Source organism: Daphnia pulicaria, chromosome 8 (assembly GCF_021234035.1).
Source record: "Daphnia pulicaria isolate SC F1-1A chromosome 8, SC_F0-13Bv2, whole genome shotgun sequence".
NCBI classification, from domain to species: domain Eukaryota; kingdom Metazoa; phylum Arthropoda; class Branchiopoda; order Diplostraca; family Daphniidae; genus Daphnia; species Daphnia pulicaria.
Genome location: NC_060920.1, coordinates 14,967,521 through 14,982,102, shown reverse-complemented (window position 1 = coordinate 14,982,102; position 14,582 = coordinate 14,967,521). Strand labels below are relative to the sequence as shown.

General features: G+C 39.5%; 1 protein-coding gene and 2 long non-coding RNA genes across 4 annotated transcripts; 1 reads left to right on the top strand and 2 right to left on the bottom strand.

Annotated features, from left to right (window-relative positions):
• The first annotated feature begins 2,577 nt into the window (after nt 1-2,577).
• On the top strand, nt 2,578-3,464 carry LOC124312246. Its single transcript, XR_006910444.1, has 3 exons — nt 2,578-2,657; nt 2,813-2,908; nt 3,112-3,464. It is a non-coding gene; the product is annotated as an uncharacterized LOC124312246 (long non-coding RNA).
• A 52-nt stretch (nt 3,465-3,516) lies between these two features.
• LOC124312251 lies at nt 3,517-10,140 on the bottom strand. Of its 2 annotated transcripts, XR_006910449.1 has the most exons (4): nt 6,999-10,140; nt 6,591-6,941; nt 4,178-6,430; nt 3,517-4,013 (listed from the first exon to the last, which is right to left on the bottom strand). It is a non-coding gene; the product is annotated as an uncharacterized LOC124312251 (long non-coding RNA). The 2 variants fall into 2 exon arrangements; XR_006910448.1 differs by having other exon boundaries at nt 3,517-6,430.
• A 983-nt stretch (nt 10,141-11,123) lies between these two features.
• On the bottom strand, nt 11,124-13,008 carry LOC124312127 (26S proteasome regulatory subunit 6A-B). Its single transcript, XM_046776613.1, has 8 exons — nt 12,873-13,008; nt 12,469-12,783; nt 12,185-12,385; nt 12,029-12,131; nt 11,789-11,968; nt 11,621-11,727; nt 11,336-11,563; nt 11,124-11,262 (listed from the first exon to the last, which is right to left on the bottom strand). Exons 1-8 carry the CDS (start codon nt 12,918-12,920, stop codon nt 11,152-11,154), a joined length of 1,293 nt encoding a protein of 430 aa, XP_046632569.1. The 5' UTR covers nt 12,921-13,008; the 3' UTR covers nt 11,124-11,151.
• Between the last annotated feature and the right edge of the window lie 1,574 nt (nt 13,009-14,582).

Here is a 14,582-nt window from a genome sequence, read left to right as displayed (position 1 = left end):
TCCATCGTCTCTCAACTCTATACACGTGCAGTCGTATATATGGTCGAATGTTATAAATCTTTTTCAAGCCGAAATTCCCTTTTACGAGATCTACTATTTCACACAATAAACAGAGAGAGAAATTCCCATTTTTTCTGTATTTCTTTTTCGCTAATATTTACCTGTAGACCGGTATTACTACATTGCCACACATATTGTAAGCGACACATCAGGTTTTTTTTTACGCATATATAAACGACAGTTCCATTTTTGGACTTTGATATTTATATATTCTCTATATAACCCGACTAGAAATGAGAATAAAAGACGGAAAATTCAAGTCTTTTCCCAACTTTTTTTTTTGGGGTCGTCCGCTTCACTTCTCCCCCCACCTTGTCGGACAAGTTGTTGGAATCTGGAAAAGGTGTGCTCACACACAAATACGTGAGGTAACTCTCTCTCTCTCCGCGTTTCCCTTATTCTCTACTATTCTTATACTATACATATTATATTCTTCCCCCTTATGTTTCTTCTCTGTTTGAACAATCGGCTGAGGAGGAGGACGGTTTCTTCTTCTTTTTTTAACTCTGATATTGTGTAGGCCTCCCCTTGGCTGCCGTGTGTTACTTTAACAAACGTTTTTAATCGCCCATAGTAGGTTTTTATTTCTTTTAAAAAAGTTGAGGAGGCCTCCTACTCCTCCTCTCAGCCAGAAGAAGAAGAAGAAGAAGAAGAAGAAACAGAGGACAAAAGGAGGTTTTTATATATATGGCCAGCTCCTCTCTCTCTCTCCCGTGTACGTATATAACGTTCGCCTCCTATATATGTGTGTAATATAGACAGATAAATACAGCCGGTAATAACCGCAATAAAAATGAATTAGACACACGAGTTTAAATGAGCTCGACCACATGTTAGTAGTATCACCCTCAAGGTTGTGGTGGTGGTGGCCGTGCTGCCGAGTTTTTCTTGTCTTTTCTCTCCAGTTGAGTCTCTCCGACCGACCGACCGACCGACCCAAACCACAGGTCCCGCAGAGAGTCGTCTCTATGCTGCTCCCCTCTGTAACTCTTTTTTTTTTTTTTTCGTTTTTAGGACACAACTTGTACAGTCTACTGATTACGAGAACGGAGAAAGAAGAAACAAAAAAGTTGCGCGCGGGAAAATTTTAAAAAAGCAACACATTTTTATAAATTAGAGATAGGAAAAGGGGAGGACCTCCTACTGGTAGGATAGTGTCACTCTCTTCTCGTGAGGAAATTAAAGAAAAGAAAAAAAAAAACCTCAAACAAAGAAACAGAGAAACAAAAGAAATTTCAGAAAATGTATGGACATTGTCCTCCCCATGAAAAAGAAATATATATAAGTAGAAAAATTAATATTACATAAAGCGCCAGATGGGTCCAGTCTGTCCTTTTTTTACAACCCCCGGTTTTTTTAACTGGAAGGAGATGAGAATATGTACACAAGAGAGAGAGGAAACGCCGTTCCGTTCAACAACAAAAAAGAAGAAGAAGAAGCGAACGAAAGGGGGGAAACTCATTTGTTCCGTAATCACACGCTCGCCGCCCTTAGACAAGTGTACTTACATCTACTCCTATGTCTGTGTGTGTATTTTTAACACATGGGGGGGGGGAGAGTAGTAAGTTACTACTACACCACACGAGAACTGTCGTCGTGATAGTCAACTTCCTTTCAAATGTAGTATTATTGGGAACCGCGAAATTCAAACGGGAATTTGAGAATTTACGAGTACGAGGAGTGTGTGTGTGTGTATTTCTTTTATTTCATTCGAAAAGGGGATGCCACGAGCAAATGGCTGAGAATAAGATTATACAAGACAAACTAAATTAACTGTGGTATAGATAGAGAGGGGGAGAGAGAGAGAAATGAATATAATATCGTTTCCTGGAGCATTCAAAAGCTATGGGGTGAGGCGTGAAAATGGCCGACACGATGGCGCCCAGCAGCCGCGGGACGTCTTCCTTTTTTCTCTCTTATATAATTCTCCAGCAGCAGCTAAAGAATAAAAAGAGAGAATCCAAGATAGTATAGGAGAAGAAAGTCTATTTCTTTTCTCCTTATTCCCTTCATCCACCCTATGTATAATATAAAAGCCAACGAGTCTTGACACCTGCTTTACAAAAATTCCTTGGAATTCTCTTCTTATTAGTGTGTACATTCTCAATATACGAAAAGGAGTCGAGAAAACGTGTAGACAGCAGCAGCAGCACGGGCAACGTTTTCTCTTTTCTCTCTCGACTCTTAATGTACACCGCTTCGTATAGCGCAGCATAAAAAAGCTGGGCAGCATTCGATTGTCACTGCATATTTAATTGCATAAATTTGGTCAGCTCCAAACGAACATATCTTTCCCGAATATCTCACGCAGCCCAAAAAAGGAAAAATTCGAAAGAATATGACTTTCGTCAATAATTTATTCAATTTTTGTATTTCTTGTAAGTGTTACTGTACACTATTCTGTTAGTGTGTGTGTCGATGATTTTTAATCATTTCTGTTGATCGATAATTTAGGCATCGCTAATTAGTTCTAAGATTAGTGTCGTCTGCTTTTGTTTTGAGCACGCAAAACAGCACAACAAATAAAATTACAAAAATGTGATCGTCTTGTCAACTGCTATAGAATAGCTGAACATACACTCCGTGCCGTTAAGCAGGTAAATAAAACTAAGAATACAAATTGAATGATTATGGCAGCTGAGAACTTGTTCCAAATTTGAGAAATGGCCTAATTCCTGACAAGCATTTATCATGTAAGCCTGTTGATGCACATGGCAGTTTGATTACACTATGCAACTTTTACTTTGTGCAGATTTGAGACCAGAACCAGCCATCATAGCCACAAGATATGCAAGTTTTCCTTGTACTAGATCTGTCATCAGCAATAACAGTCTGTATCATGCCTTGGGTAATAATTTTCGTTACTTTTATGAACCTGTGACCTGTTGGGTATTTTAATGATGCAAGACTTGCACAAATGCAGTGAATTACATGGAAACCTTAAATTCTCTTGTTTATTAAAAATTTAGGTTTACCCACTATCTCATTTTCAACTTTTCCTTATTTGTTGTTTCTGGAAATTATTAGTTTCATAACCCAATTTTTATTTAGGTAAACAGCATCCAGTTTGATTAGAGATACTACCGATGTTGATCGAGTTATGGGTCTCTTCTTCCCCTGTCTTTAAATGTCCTCGTGTACACCCATGTCAGTGTGGGTGTATTATTCACGAGGACCCCCTCTTCCCATCTGGTGGATTCAACTTTTCTACGGATGGAGCACACTTGTGTATTTTGTATTTCCCAGGCTTAAAGGTAGGACAAATTAAAGCTAAATTCTTCTTTTTTGACTTTTTGGTGGTGTTGATTGTAATTCCTGAGCTATGCGATTGACTGGAACCATTTTCTCTTGCCGTTTTTTGTTGACTATTAGTCAGGATTGATTTTGAAATACGTCATTTGTAGAACGACTTCAGATCAGGCTTGTTTTTCTTTTTACTTCACAACTTTGTCTGTGAGTAAACAATCAAATTCAAAACATTTAAGTTTAAAACTTGAAGCAAAGTGCAAAGTCCAGAATATTTTACGACCAAGTGGGTCCCTCTTCTCCTCGTATAATGCCATCTGCGCGCTGTATCGTCTTTTCTTTTACCGGGATGGCTGATGTCAAGCTTTCTCTGCCCGTGTGAGCCGAGATGCGCATCTTTCTATGAAAAAAAGAATCATATTTGCATGAGACTATAATTTCTCCGGCTCTACTACGCATCAGTGGAGAGCCCAGGTGCAGAAGGAAAAAGAAAAAAAAGGAGAAAAGAGAAAATGGGTAGAATCATGGGGAAAGAGGAGGAAAGAAATGAAATAAATATTAAATAAAAGCCCAGGCTGCAATCTGCGTCGATAAATTATGAACGCCTGCAACTCTCGCGTAGTATGCGTGTCTGTCTATTTGCGCCGAGTTGCTAATATTACCAGGAAAAGTGGGAGGAGCGACCTAACGGCAAATAAAAATCCCCCCTGTCAAATAATTCAAAAAAGTAGAAGGTACATTAAATTTGAATTTTGTGTTGCACAAGAATATCCCGAAAGGGATAAAAAAAGATGGAGAGAGATGAAAAAAAGTTGACGTTTGGTAAGACAAACCCTCTTGTGATGATATTTCTGATATTTCTTGCACACACCTGTCAATCTCTCGCTTGTAGCTTTTGATTTATCCCCCAATAAGGTCTCTAGTCCGTCAGAACTATAACAGACTGGAACTACAACTTTTTTTTCTTCTCCTCCAGACACTACACCAGCATTGCCCAATAGTTTATTCTTATCAAAAAAAGATATTCCAGCGGCGGCTACTGTGGATGTCCAGTGGAAGCCAACGACTACCGGTGTGATGCCCGCCAATGTCAGATAGACGGAGGAATGAAAGGGGTCCGATAGAAACAAAAAAGAAGAGAAGGGACGATATTTATTTATATACATACGTGTAACGTATATGTAGACATACACATACTTATATTTGGATAGATATATATATATATAATACACTACTGCAACATCTGAATTGTAAATGAAGAGACGCCAGAGATCCAGTCAGTCTAGAATAGAAGGGACTCTCTTTTTTTTTTTTTCTTTTAGTGAAGAAAAACATTCAAAACAGGTTCTCTTGATCTATTCTCACATAAATCAAAGGAAAGAAAACAACCAAAAAAGATGGGGGTTGGGAATCTAAAAGGAAAAAAAATCCCGAGCTGAGCAGCGCGCGCAACAAGATAACATAAATACAAATCAAAATGATTTGGGACAGGATTTTTCTTAACGAGCTTTTTCTTTTCTTTTTCTTCTTCTACGTTTTTATACCTGGAGGACCTTTAAAGAAAAAGGTGGGTGTCTCTTATATCCCCCCCCCTCTTTTATTTCCATCGTCCGCGTATTTCTTGTATTATAAAAATACAAAGCGACAAAATCTTTAAAAAAGAAAAAAGGGAAAAAAAAACTTTTTTTTTCTTCTTTCTTTTTTTTCCTTTTTCCAAAATGACAGGCACGAGGACCCCGGCAGGTTTTCCCTTCTTTTCTTGAAGGTGATAGCCGACTGGTAACCTGTCATTTTGTCGTTATGAACCATGTCATTCTCTGCTGATGAACAAAGGATACACAAGTTTTTTTCCCTTTTTTTTTTCTTCTTCTTCTTCAAGAAATCCTCTTCAAAAAATTGAAACTTTTATTTTTATTTTTTGGTTTTTTCCATTGAAACGAAACGTAGGGACCGACTGCTGTGTATTGTTACGCTGGCCGATTCAGACTGCGTCTCGGCGGCGGCGGCGTTCACAAATATCGCCGGTCATGAACAAGGAATTACTTGGATATTTGTCTTTTTCTTCTTTTTCTTTCATTCTCAATGTGCAAGTTACCGTGACAGAAAAGAAACTGACCATCAGGGGTCTCTCACGATCGATTTTTTCGACAAAGAAAAAACACTGTCGGCACAGAAAGGACAGCAGAATTTCCAAGGCGAAATTTTTTATAATGTGCAGTTTGCAAGGACTGTAGGAGGGAGGAGTTTTGTCCTAGCGGACAATAAAAAATGGCGCATGAAATAAGATGAGGGGGAGGACACAGTTCAAAAAAGAGAAACTGTTGAGTTCGTATATGGAAAAGCGGAGGAGAAACAGCCAATTTTGGCGAAAAAAAAGGGAACTTGGCGGATGATGGAGGAGAAGAAACCTGTGCGGAGTTATCGATCCGCCCACCTTCCCCTCTGAAATTTTTATTTCATTTTTTTTTTTTCTTTTTCTTCTTTTCTCCCTCCCAGTTTTTTTTCCTCCGCAGTATAACGCAGGTATATATGGTGTCTACCTCTACTGGGGTCCTGCCAATGGGCACAGTAACAAGAGAAAAGACGCCCAGCGGCTAAGAAGTAATTATAGCGCGGTTCAGCAACAAATTGAGTACCTTGGTGGCAGTTAGACCGAGCTAACTATTTCCAACCATTTAATTCTCCTGCTAGCTAGACTCTAGCTAGCTGCCCTCCTCCAATATAACATGCCCCGGTAGTAGTATATATATACTATACCTTCTTCTTTACTCATTTTTCGGCTTTTCTTATCTTGAAAGTTCTTTTTCATTTTTTGGAAAGAGCGCCGATTTTTCAAGCATCTGCATGCCACCTGGTGGTGATTGCGACCTCTAAATTTTTATTATAATTCAAGTTTCGCTACAGCAAGTGCATACGGCTAGTAGTTTTCACCGAGTTCCACCACATAGAGAGTGACAGAGAGAGAAATGAGAAATTAATTAAAGTCTGGTTAAAAAATATCATTCGACATGACTCGCCTTGGTGTACGCAGACACAACAACAACCAAGCGCTGCGGGTTTTCGGGTTGTCCATCAACGTCAAAAAAAACGAACGAGAAGACAGCAGGGCAGCCGAATAAGCAAGCTGGAAAAAAAATAAATTCCTATTAATTCTTTTCTCGACCCTCCTGTTTTTGAAAAAATTCAAATTCTAAAAATTTCGTTTAAATTTACGTAAAAAAAAAAATCTGAACAAATTACGGAAACGTTTCGGAGCGGGATATAAGGTATAGAAAACGACACACCTGCTTAGTATTCTCGTGATGCGAGGAGCTAAAGGGGCGGAATGAAAAAGGGACACACGGACTTTGTTTAAACGGGTGGGTTTTATCCAGAAGGATATGTTCTTTTTCATTTTGTTAGTATACTATATCCAGTCGAAAAGGAAATAAATATGCAACGGAAAGGCAGAAAAAGAGATGGGAAAACGGAAAGAAAAAGGGAATATAAGAGAAAGAAAGAAAGAATAATAGAGAACGCCGCGCCAACTATCTCTCTCTCTTCAACTGACATCAACTCTTATCGGATCGTCGTTCCTATGTGCGTCGAGTGTGGTGCCGCCGGCTGGTCCCGTTTATGTTTCCCGATAGTCTGACCTGATAACAATTTATAAAGCTATACAAGGACAGAAAACAATATAAAATATTACCTACGTTTCAATAATAATTCGGTTTCTTTTGACTGTTTTTTCCTTGTACGAAATTGTTGAAAACATTTTTTGTTGCTGCGGAAAATGAACCGGAATGTGTAGCAACCAGCAATAAGTTGGGTTTCTTTTTAATGACATACTACTCTCATATCTGGATCAAAGTGTACGCGTTAAAGGCTATATATACGTAGTAAATGATGCTGGTGTTGCTATGGTAATTCCGGTCGTCTCCGCGCTGGCCGATCCCAAATTTGTGTGCTTCCTTATCTCCTGTGTAAAGTGTCGCCTTTGAGACGCCAGCCATATACGCGGCTATATGTGTGCTACCAGCAGTATTGTGTGTATATGGTGGTCATTTGTGTGCGTATAAAGAACACGGTTTTGATATGGGTTCACTCCATTACTGGATGGGGTCTATCATTTCACTTTCACGGCTACTTTTTATGTACGATAGAAAACCTGGGTAATTAAGTTACTGTATGTTTTCCTTGGATGACATTTGTGTATACGATTCAATCATGTGATGGTGGAAGCCACGGTCGTCACCCTCCGTGGAGAAATAGAAACCAGTTGACATTAAAATTGACCGTCACTATATGCGACTAACAAATCGAATGAAAAAGAAATCAATCAATATCGATCGATCTTGCTTGTAATGTAACGCAGGGAGGAACTAAAAAAAGAACTGTCGTGCTACCTATATAGATTACATTACTTTCCTGCATGTATTATATATCATTCAAGGAAGGGCCTCTTTATCTTTTTCTTTTTCAAATGGAAGCAAAACAAATTAACATTAACAAATCCTTTACTGTAATAAAAAACAAAAAGGGGGCGAACACCGGTCAGACCGGTCTTTTCATTGTCGATTGAATGGCTCTGTCATCTGCTTTGAGTCGGTTGTCCTGGCAGTGGCAAAGTATCCAAAAGGTTTTGGGGCCCCTTGTCTCTTCTACTGCAATGCACACACATCCCCAGATGACAGAACGTAAAAGGAAAGAATATAGACGACGAGAATCAAAATATCGTCGCTCGTTTATCAAAAGGAGAAGCAGTTTGCGCCAATTATTTACATATGTAAATATTATTTCTAGACGACACAACGGATCATGATGGGGTTTTTTGAAAATCTCCCAAAGAGTTTTCTCTTCGCCTTGTCATACATATTCTTTATTTGGATTTTTTTTTTTTGTTATGCGACATATCGGGCTTGTATACCGGTAAGGAGATTAGACTTTGAAATTCAAAAGAAGAAAATCGCTCCTTTTTATTCTTCTTTCTTTTTCCTAGCTATTCGCTTATTATTCCAGGCGACATCTCTGTCGTAGTCTCGAGCATCCAAGGACAGAGTTGCCGTTCCGAAATGTCGTTTCCGCCATAAATTCCAGCAGGCGGGATAGGATAAGCGAGCCGATGTCGAATAGGAAGAGAAGTTAAACCGTAACTACTATATTCCTCCCTTCTTTTTCCTTTTTTTCTTTTTCTTTTTTTTGCATGTATAGCACATCTAGAAATATCGTTTATGGCAGGCAACTTGGAACTTCTTCTTTTTCTTTTTTTTCCGCGCAGAGAAAAAGGAATAAAGCGCAAGCTCTTTATATTCCTGGGCCAACCTCGTTAAAGAGTTATCGTGCAGCACGTCGCTCGTTTCCCATGCGCAATTCATCTGTCCATATATAGCGCTGCGAGTCGAGACAGGCAATCTAGATAAGAAGAAGAATAGGGGGGAAATTTTTTGATCGGTTTGCAAATGATCTTGTTCCAATCAGACAGAGAACGCTGGGAAAGAAAAATTAGGAAGCTCGTTAAACGAGTCGTCTATAAAAGGCGGCGCTTTCCCCGTGCTAGAAAAGAATGAGCTCATCGGACAACGGAATGAATCGAGTCTTTGCGCAAAAGAAAAAAAATTGATGATTTGTGTTTACTTTTGTTCAAATTGGCTTGTTGTCTCGTAGCCCTGATTCCGCCAGTCTGTACATAACAAGCAGACGACGTAGGTATAATACGCACGCGTAATAGCGAGTCAAATGCATATAAAAGAATTCCTGTCTGCTGCTGGACGAGATAAACAACAACAAGGCGAGTCGAGGTAGATGAATGAGTGACGCAGAAGAGCAAGAAGATGGATCGACTCCATTGTCGGTTGGTGCCCGTCGGTCCGGCTTTCCTCATAAGGCCATCGCCTATGCAAATCGCGGCGCAACCCCATGTGACGTCCCCCCCAACAAAAACAAAATATCTAATACACCGTCGTGCTGTTGCTGGACGTGTATATCCGTAACTATGGAAGCGGCGCCATTGCGACCATTTTTGAATCCTTGTTGTGTCGTCCTTATTGTCGTCGTCCCCGGCTACAGACGGACTCAAAGTTGGGGTCAACTCTTTTCCCTATCGACAGGCACGCATGTAAATTCACGAGTCTGAACAAACAAATTGCAGACGTTGTGTGTTCCGTCCGTCCGTCCGTTGGCTCGTTTCGTGAGCGAGAAAACAAAAATCCAGAACTTTTGCAGAGCTGTGCAAAAGATGCGTCATCGTTTTTGACACAATTTATTATCCTCGCTCGTATGCGCGTTGTTGTATAGTGAAAACAGTTTGGGAGGGCCAAAAGTCACACGGGCGTAATGGCGATAATATTTGCTGAGATCCGCGCAACAGCGTTCCTTTTTTTTAAATTTTTCCTCCCCATTGTCGCCCAGCCAAAAAGGAGAAATGCCAACGTCAGGTTGTTCTCGCCGTTGTTGTTGTTGCTGTTCATTTAAATCACTCGGCGGATAGGTTTACACGCGCTCTCAAGTTGTTGTTGGACGAAACAAAAGGGGCATCAGTTGGCGCAAGAGAAAAATATTCAGCAGAACTGTCAAAGGTTCAAGTTTGGTTTTAGGGGGGACCCGACCGAACCACTTTTTGGTTGTTTCTCACGTAAACTGCGTCGTATATCAACGTGCAGGTGTGTTGTGGGGTAACTGGAGAGGAGACTATTGATAAGGCGACTGGAGTCGACAGTCAATAACCCAACCTGCCGGTGCTGCGCATTTAGTCTGGCACTTGCACGGAAACACATCGTCGCCCATTTGGCGCTCTTCTTCCTTTTTGTCTCGTTTGTATTTCCCCTCACGGTGACTATTTTTTAAAGATTTCTCTCTTTTCCCGTCGCTTGCAGTTTCTCTGTATAACGACGGACGGAGCGCTTATTTCTCTCCTTGAACTCACGAACGTTGGTGAACTGGCCCTCAAGAGGACATGATCACACCGTGCGTCAAACGGGTCAACTTTCTATAGCGCGTCCATTTGTATCAACTGCTGACTTGCCTGTTTCGAAAGAGATATGAGTCGTCCTATTTAATATCGGGGAAATGAGATACAAGTTCACGATGAAAATCCACATGTTGAGTTCTTCTTTTATTAATCGCCATTTTCTTTCACCCCGTGTTGTGAAAGCTTTTGGTAATTGGAGGCTGGAGCCTCGTCGCTATGGTAGCGTCTGAGAATGTTTCCGAGAAATATTTGTTGAATGTTTGAATACTAATTGCGCATACAGGAACCGGACGGATTTTTCTTTACCCTTTTCCTAACTTTATTCATCACCCATGTCTTTCAGCCCTTCCCTTTCTAAAAAAAAGATCACGTCATTTCTAGTCCCCCCTCTCTCTCTCCTAAACACAGACGATCCCCTCGAAAAAATTGCTGTTATCCGAATGTAATATTTATTGGAAAGTATCGGTAGTAGGAATGATAAAAGAGCCTCAGGGGGGTTAGAAAGAAGAGACGGAGGTGGTTGGTTTGCATCGATTAACTGGCCAATGGATTTGTTTTTCTTTTCTCGAATGTCAAGGGGAATAGACCACCTACCAAGTCGACTGAGAACCTTGCTGGAATAAATACGACCCTCGACCCTTGAATAAAAAACACAAGCTGGCTCAACTTCAACTATAGCGCTTTAGCTAGATGTATATAAACATCGAGGAGAACCACCATCATCAGCCAGACAGGAATCTATGAAAAATATTATTTCTTGACGGAGAATTTTTGTTTTATGATTGTCTGGCACCTCTGTTATGTTTTGAAATTTAGATGTACGAAATGGTAGATTTAAATATTCGATCAAATGGTTCCCAACGAATTAAAGTAAAGTGGCAAAACAAAGGACGATTTATTCAAGCATAGTAATTCAAATTAGCCTTCTTCTTAGCTTGGACTTCGACAATCGCGTCCATGAAGTCTTCATGAGTAACCATAGTGGCTTCGCGGCGTAAGGCGATCATGCCCTAGAGAAGAATACACGAGATGCCATTCGTTAGCCAATGATGCGGTTAAATAGTATAACGAACGGCTACTTACAGCTTCAACGCAGACAGCTTTGCATTGGGCGCCGTTGAAATCCTCAGTTGAACGAGAGAGTTCCTCAAAGTTAACATCGGGAGAGACGTTCATTTTGCGGGAATGAATTTGCATGATGCGAGCACGAGCTTCTTCGTTCGGATGAGGGAATTCAATTTTACGATCCAAACGACCAGAACGGAGCAGAGCAGGATCTAAAATATCCACTCGGTTCGTGGCGGCAATCACCTGAAAATAGAAATGAATTAACAGATAGTTTTCAAGAATTGAAATTGAATATTCCACCTTGATGTCAGTAGTAGAGCTGAAACCGTCCAATTGATTGAGTAATTCCAACATAGTGCGCTGCACTTCACGATCTCCTGCCTTTTCAGAATCGAAACGCTTTGTTCCTACGAACAAGGATGATGAAAGCTGCTTCTTTTGGAAAAAGATCTTTTATGAAGAACTTACCAATAGCATCAAGCTCATCGATGAAGATAATAGCTGGTGCTTTTTCTTTAGCCAGGGCGAACGCATCTCGTACCAATTTGGCACCGTCACCGATAAACATTTGAACTAACTGAGGACCAGCCAACTTCAAGAAAGTAGATTTTGTCTGAGCAGCACAGGCACGAGCCAACAATGTTTTGCCTACAACACAATGGAAAATTTAAAAAGGGTTTGACCATAGATGAATAATATGCTTTATACCAGTTCCTGGTGGACCATACAGGAGAACACCTTTGGGTGGCTGGATGCCAAGATTTACAAATCTTTCTTTGTGAGTCATTGGAAGGACTACTGCTTCAATTAACTAGAAAGTGATTTAGTCAACAGATTTTTTTAGAAGTAGAAATCACTGAATACCTCTTGGATTTGTTTATCAAGACCACCAACATCAGAATACTGTTCTGTAGGTCTTTCATCCACTTCCATAGCCTTTACTCTGGAGTCGTATTCAGCTGGAAGAGTTTCAAGAATAAGATATGAATCTTTATTAACACCAACCAAGTCTCCTGGCTTTAATTTCTCAGCATCCACCAGACCAATAACGGGCAGGAAATAAGTCTATGGAAGGGTAAACAAATGGTAAACCATTGACATATTGGCTTACAAATGCAATTAGTAATTTTTTTTATGAAGATATTTACCTGTCGTGTTGATGTTTTGATAACAGCACATTTTCCCTTCCGTTGTGAATCAAGGTCCACATTTGCTCCATCTTCTTCACCGAGATCTTGGGGGTCAACGTCAAGCAATTCAATCACATTAGAAACCAAATAGGGCAATGTCTTGTTGACTTTGATCTTTTCAGTATTCTCCTTGATTTTTTCTTTTTGTGCTTGCAATTCATGAGAGATTCTCATCACCTCGCTTTTCATAATTTTAACTTCATTGTCGAGTAACCGGGTTCGACTGACAACTTCTTCAGTTGACATCTTAAGAACTTCCTCCCCCAGGGATTCCTATTGAAACATAATGAAAAACCATTTTATTATCAAAAATACAATTAGTGATTATCAATTGTAATTGTCAATTGATGCAAAATACATACATCTCCTTCCCAGATAGATTTGTCATCCAAAGTTTTTGTGGCCGCCATGATGACAATGAAAGTTTAACAGAATCGCCAGACCAAGTGATCCGTCGGCTGCAGTATCCCATTGATGCTACTTCCGCTAGATGGCCAAACATAAGATGTCAAATCTCTCCGATAGAGGAGTTTTAAATGACATAATTCAAAAATGTTCGTGACTAATCATGGTTTTTCGGCTCTGCGGCTCAAGCAAAATAAATACAGATAAACTTCCTATCTGAAACTGAAAGGATCTAATGTAAAGTTTTAAAAATTCCTAGGAGAGTACGGAAAAATGACCTCAAGTCGCAAGCAAATGCTAATACTCGACTCTAGTACTCGTCGGCTCGCAATCACTTGTATATTTCTGTACCAAGTTACCTCTCACAAATAACTAAAACATGCAGTGATGATGCGCAATCATTTCAACTTTACTACTTGATTAAGGCCGTAAAGGGCTAAGCTTGATTAAGAAAAGCGCGCGGAGTTTCCTGTTTCGCAAAACTTTCCGAGCTTTACTGCTACCGATGCTTTTTGGCTGTTAATTAAAGTAGCCATTAAGGGAAATAAAATCACACACTAATATGTGTTTCACGGTGTGTTTCTCAAGTGACAGGTCTAAAATCCTAGATTTTTTAAAAAGATCTGACATTTCATTTATTACGGGGAGTTTTGTTTCCCCCTCTATTTCGGCATTTTTACTGCTGTTTACTCAGTCTCTCAACGTAAGCTAGTATAAGTATAGAAGAGAAGCGTCGTCTGAGCTGTTTTGTTTCGAAAACGAAATTTGAAGTTTAAGATAAGAGGCAAAACGGAATAATGGCATTCGAAATTCAGCTAAAGGTAAAATTCAACATGAAATAATTAAGTGATAAAGATATTATTTTTAAATGTTTAAAGTTTTCGAAAACATCTTGATACACACAACATTTCCTATTTCCTATTTGCTTTTTGAGATTAAATTTGAAACATTTTTGAATTTGAAAAACATTTAATAATCGAAGTCCTAAATTGTGAAATAAACATAAGTATAAGTTGCTTGTCATAAAATTACTACAGTGTTGATTTTCCTGCAGGAAATCACAAGTTGATGTAGAAAACCATCATGTTGATATTAGATAAAACATGCTGGTAAAACATTTCAATTGGTCTTGCACATTTTCTTTAACTATTTTATGCTGCAGTGTCCATTGTAGCTTCAAGGAAAATGTATTATTGTTTGCAATTTTAAGCATTCTGATTATTTGTTAGGGCAAACCACCTGTGTTTCACAATTTATTAATCAAAATTGTTGAAAGATTTTCAAATTCAATTATAATTTAACTTTAATCTCTAAAAGCAAAGTGCAAAGCTAGAAAATTTATGATCAAGAGGGAGCTGCCGCCACAACGACTGACCACCGGCCCCCTCTTGGTTCTGCAGTAGGCTTTGCACTTGTCTGTGAGCATTAAACCAACTAAGATTGCACTACCGCTACTTACAAAACGCAGCCGACCGCAAAACACTGTAATCCAATAAGCTTAGGAGTTTTATATGACAACCTTCCTAAATTTTATCAAATTTTAAGCCTTACGATAGTACGGTATTTATTTGTTACGAATTTACGTAATTAGACACGCTGTTTCGTAAGCTACTATTTTACACCCAGCACGCACGCACATAGATTGTGAAATTCTATATGTACGCGTA

Excerpts from the sequence above, each read along its gene's own strand:
- LOC124312127 (XM_046776613.1), bottom strand. The coding sequence starts at position 12,920 with ATGGCGGCCACAAAAACTTTGGATGACAAATCTATCTGGGAAGGAGAT. Across the intron at positions 12,386-12,468 it reads TCAAAACATCAACACGACAG|ACTTATTTCCTGCCCGTTAT; the intron begins GTAAATATCTTC and ends ACCCTTCCATAG. Across the intron at positions 11,263-11,335 it reads AAGCTGTCTGCGTTGAAGCT|GGCATGATCGCCTTACGCCG; the intron begins GTAAGTAGCCGT and ends ATTCTTCTCTAG.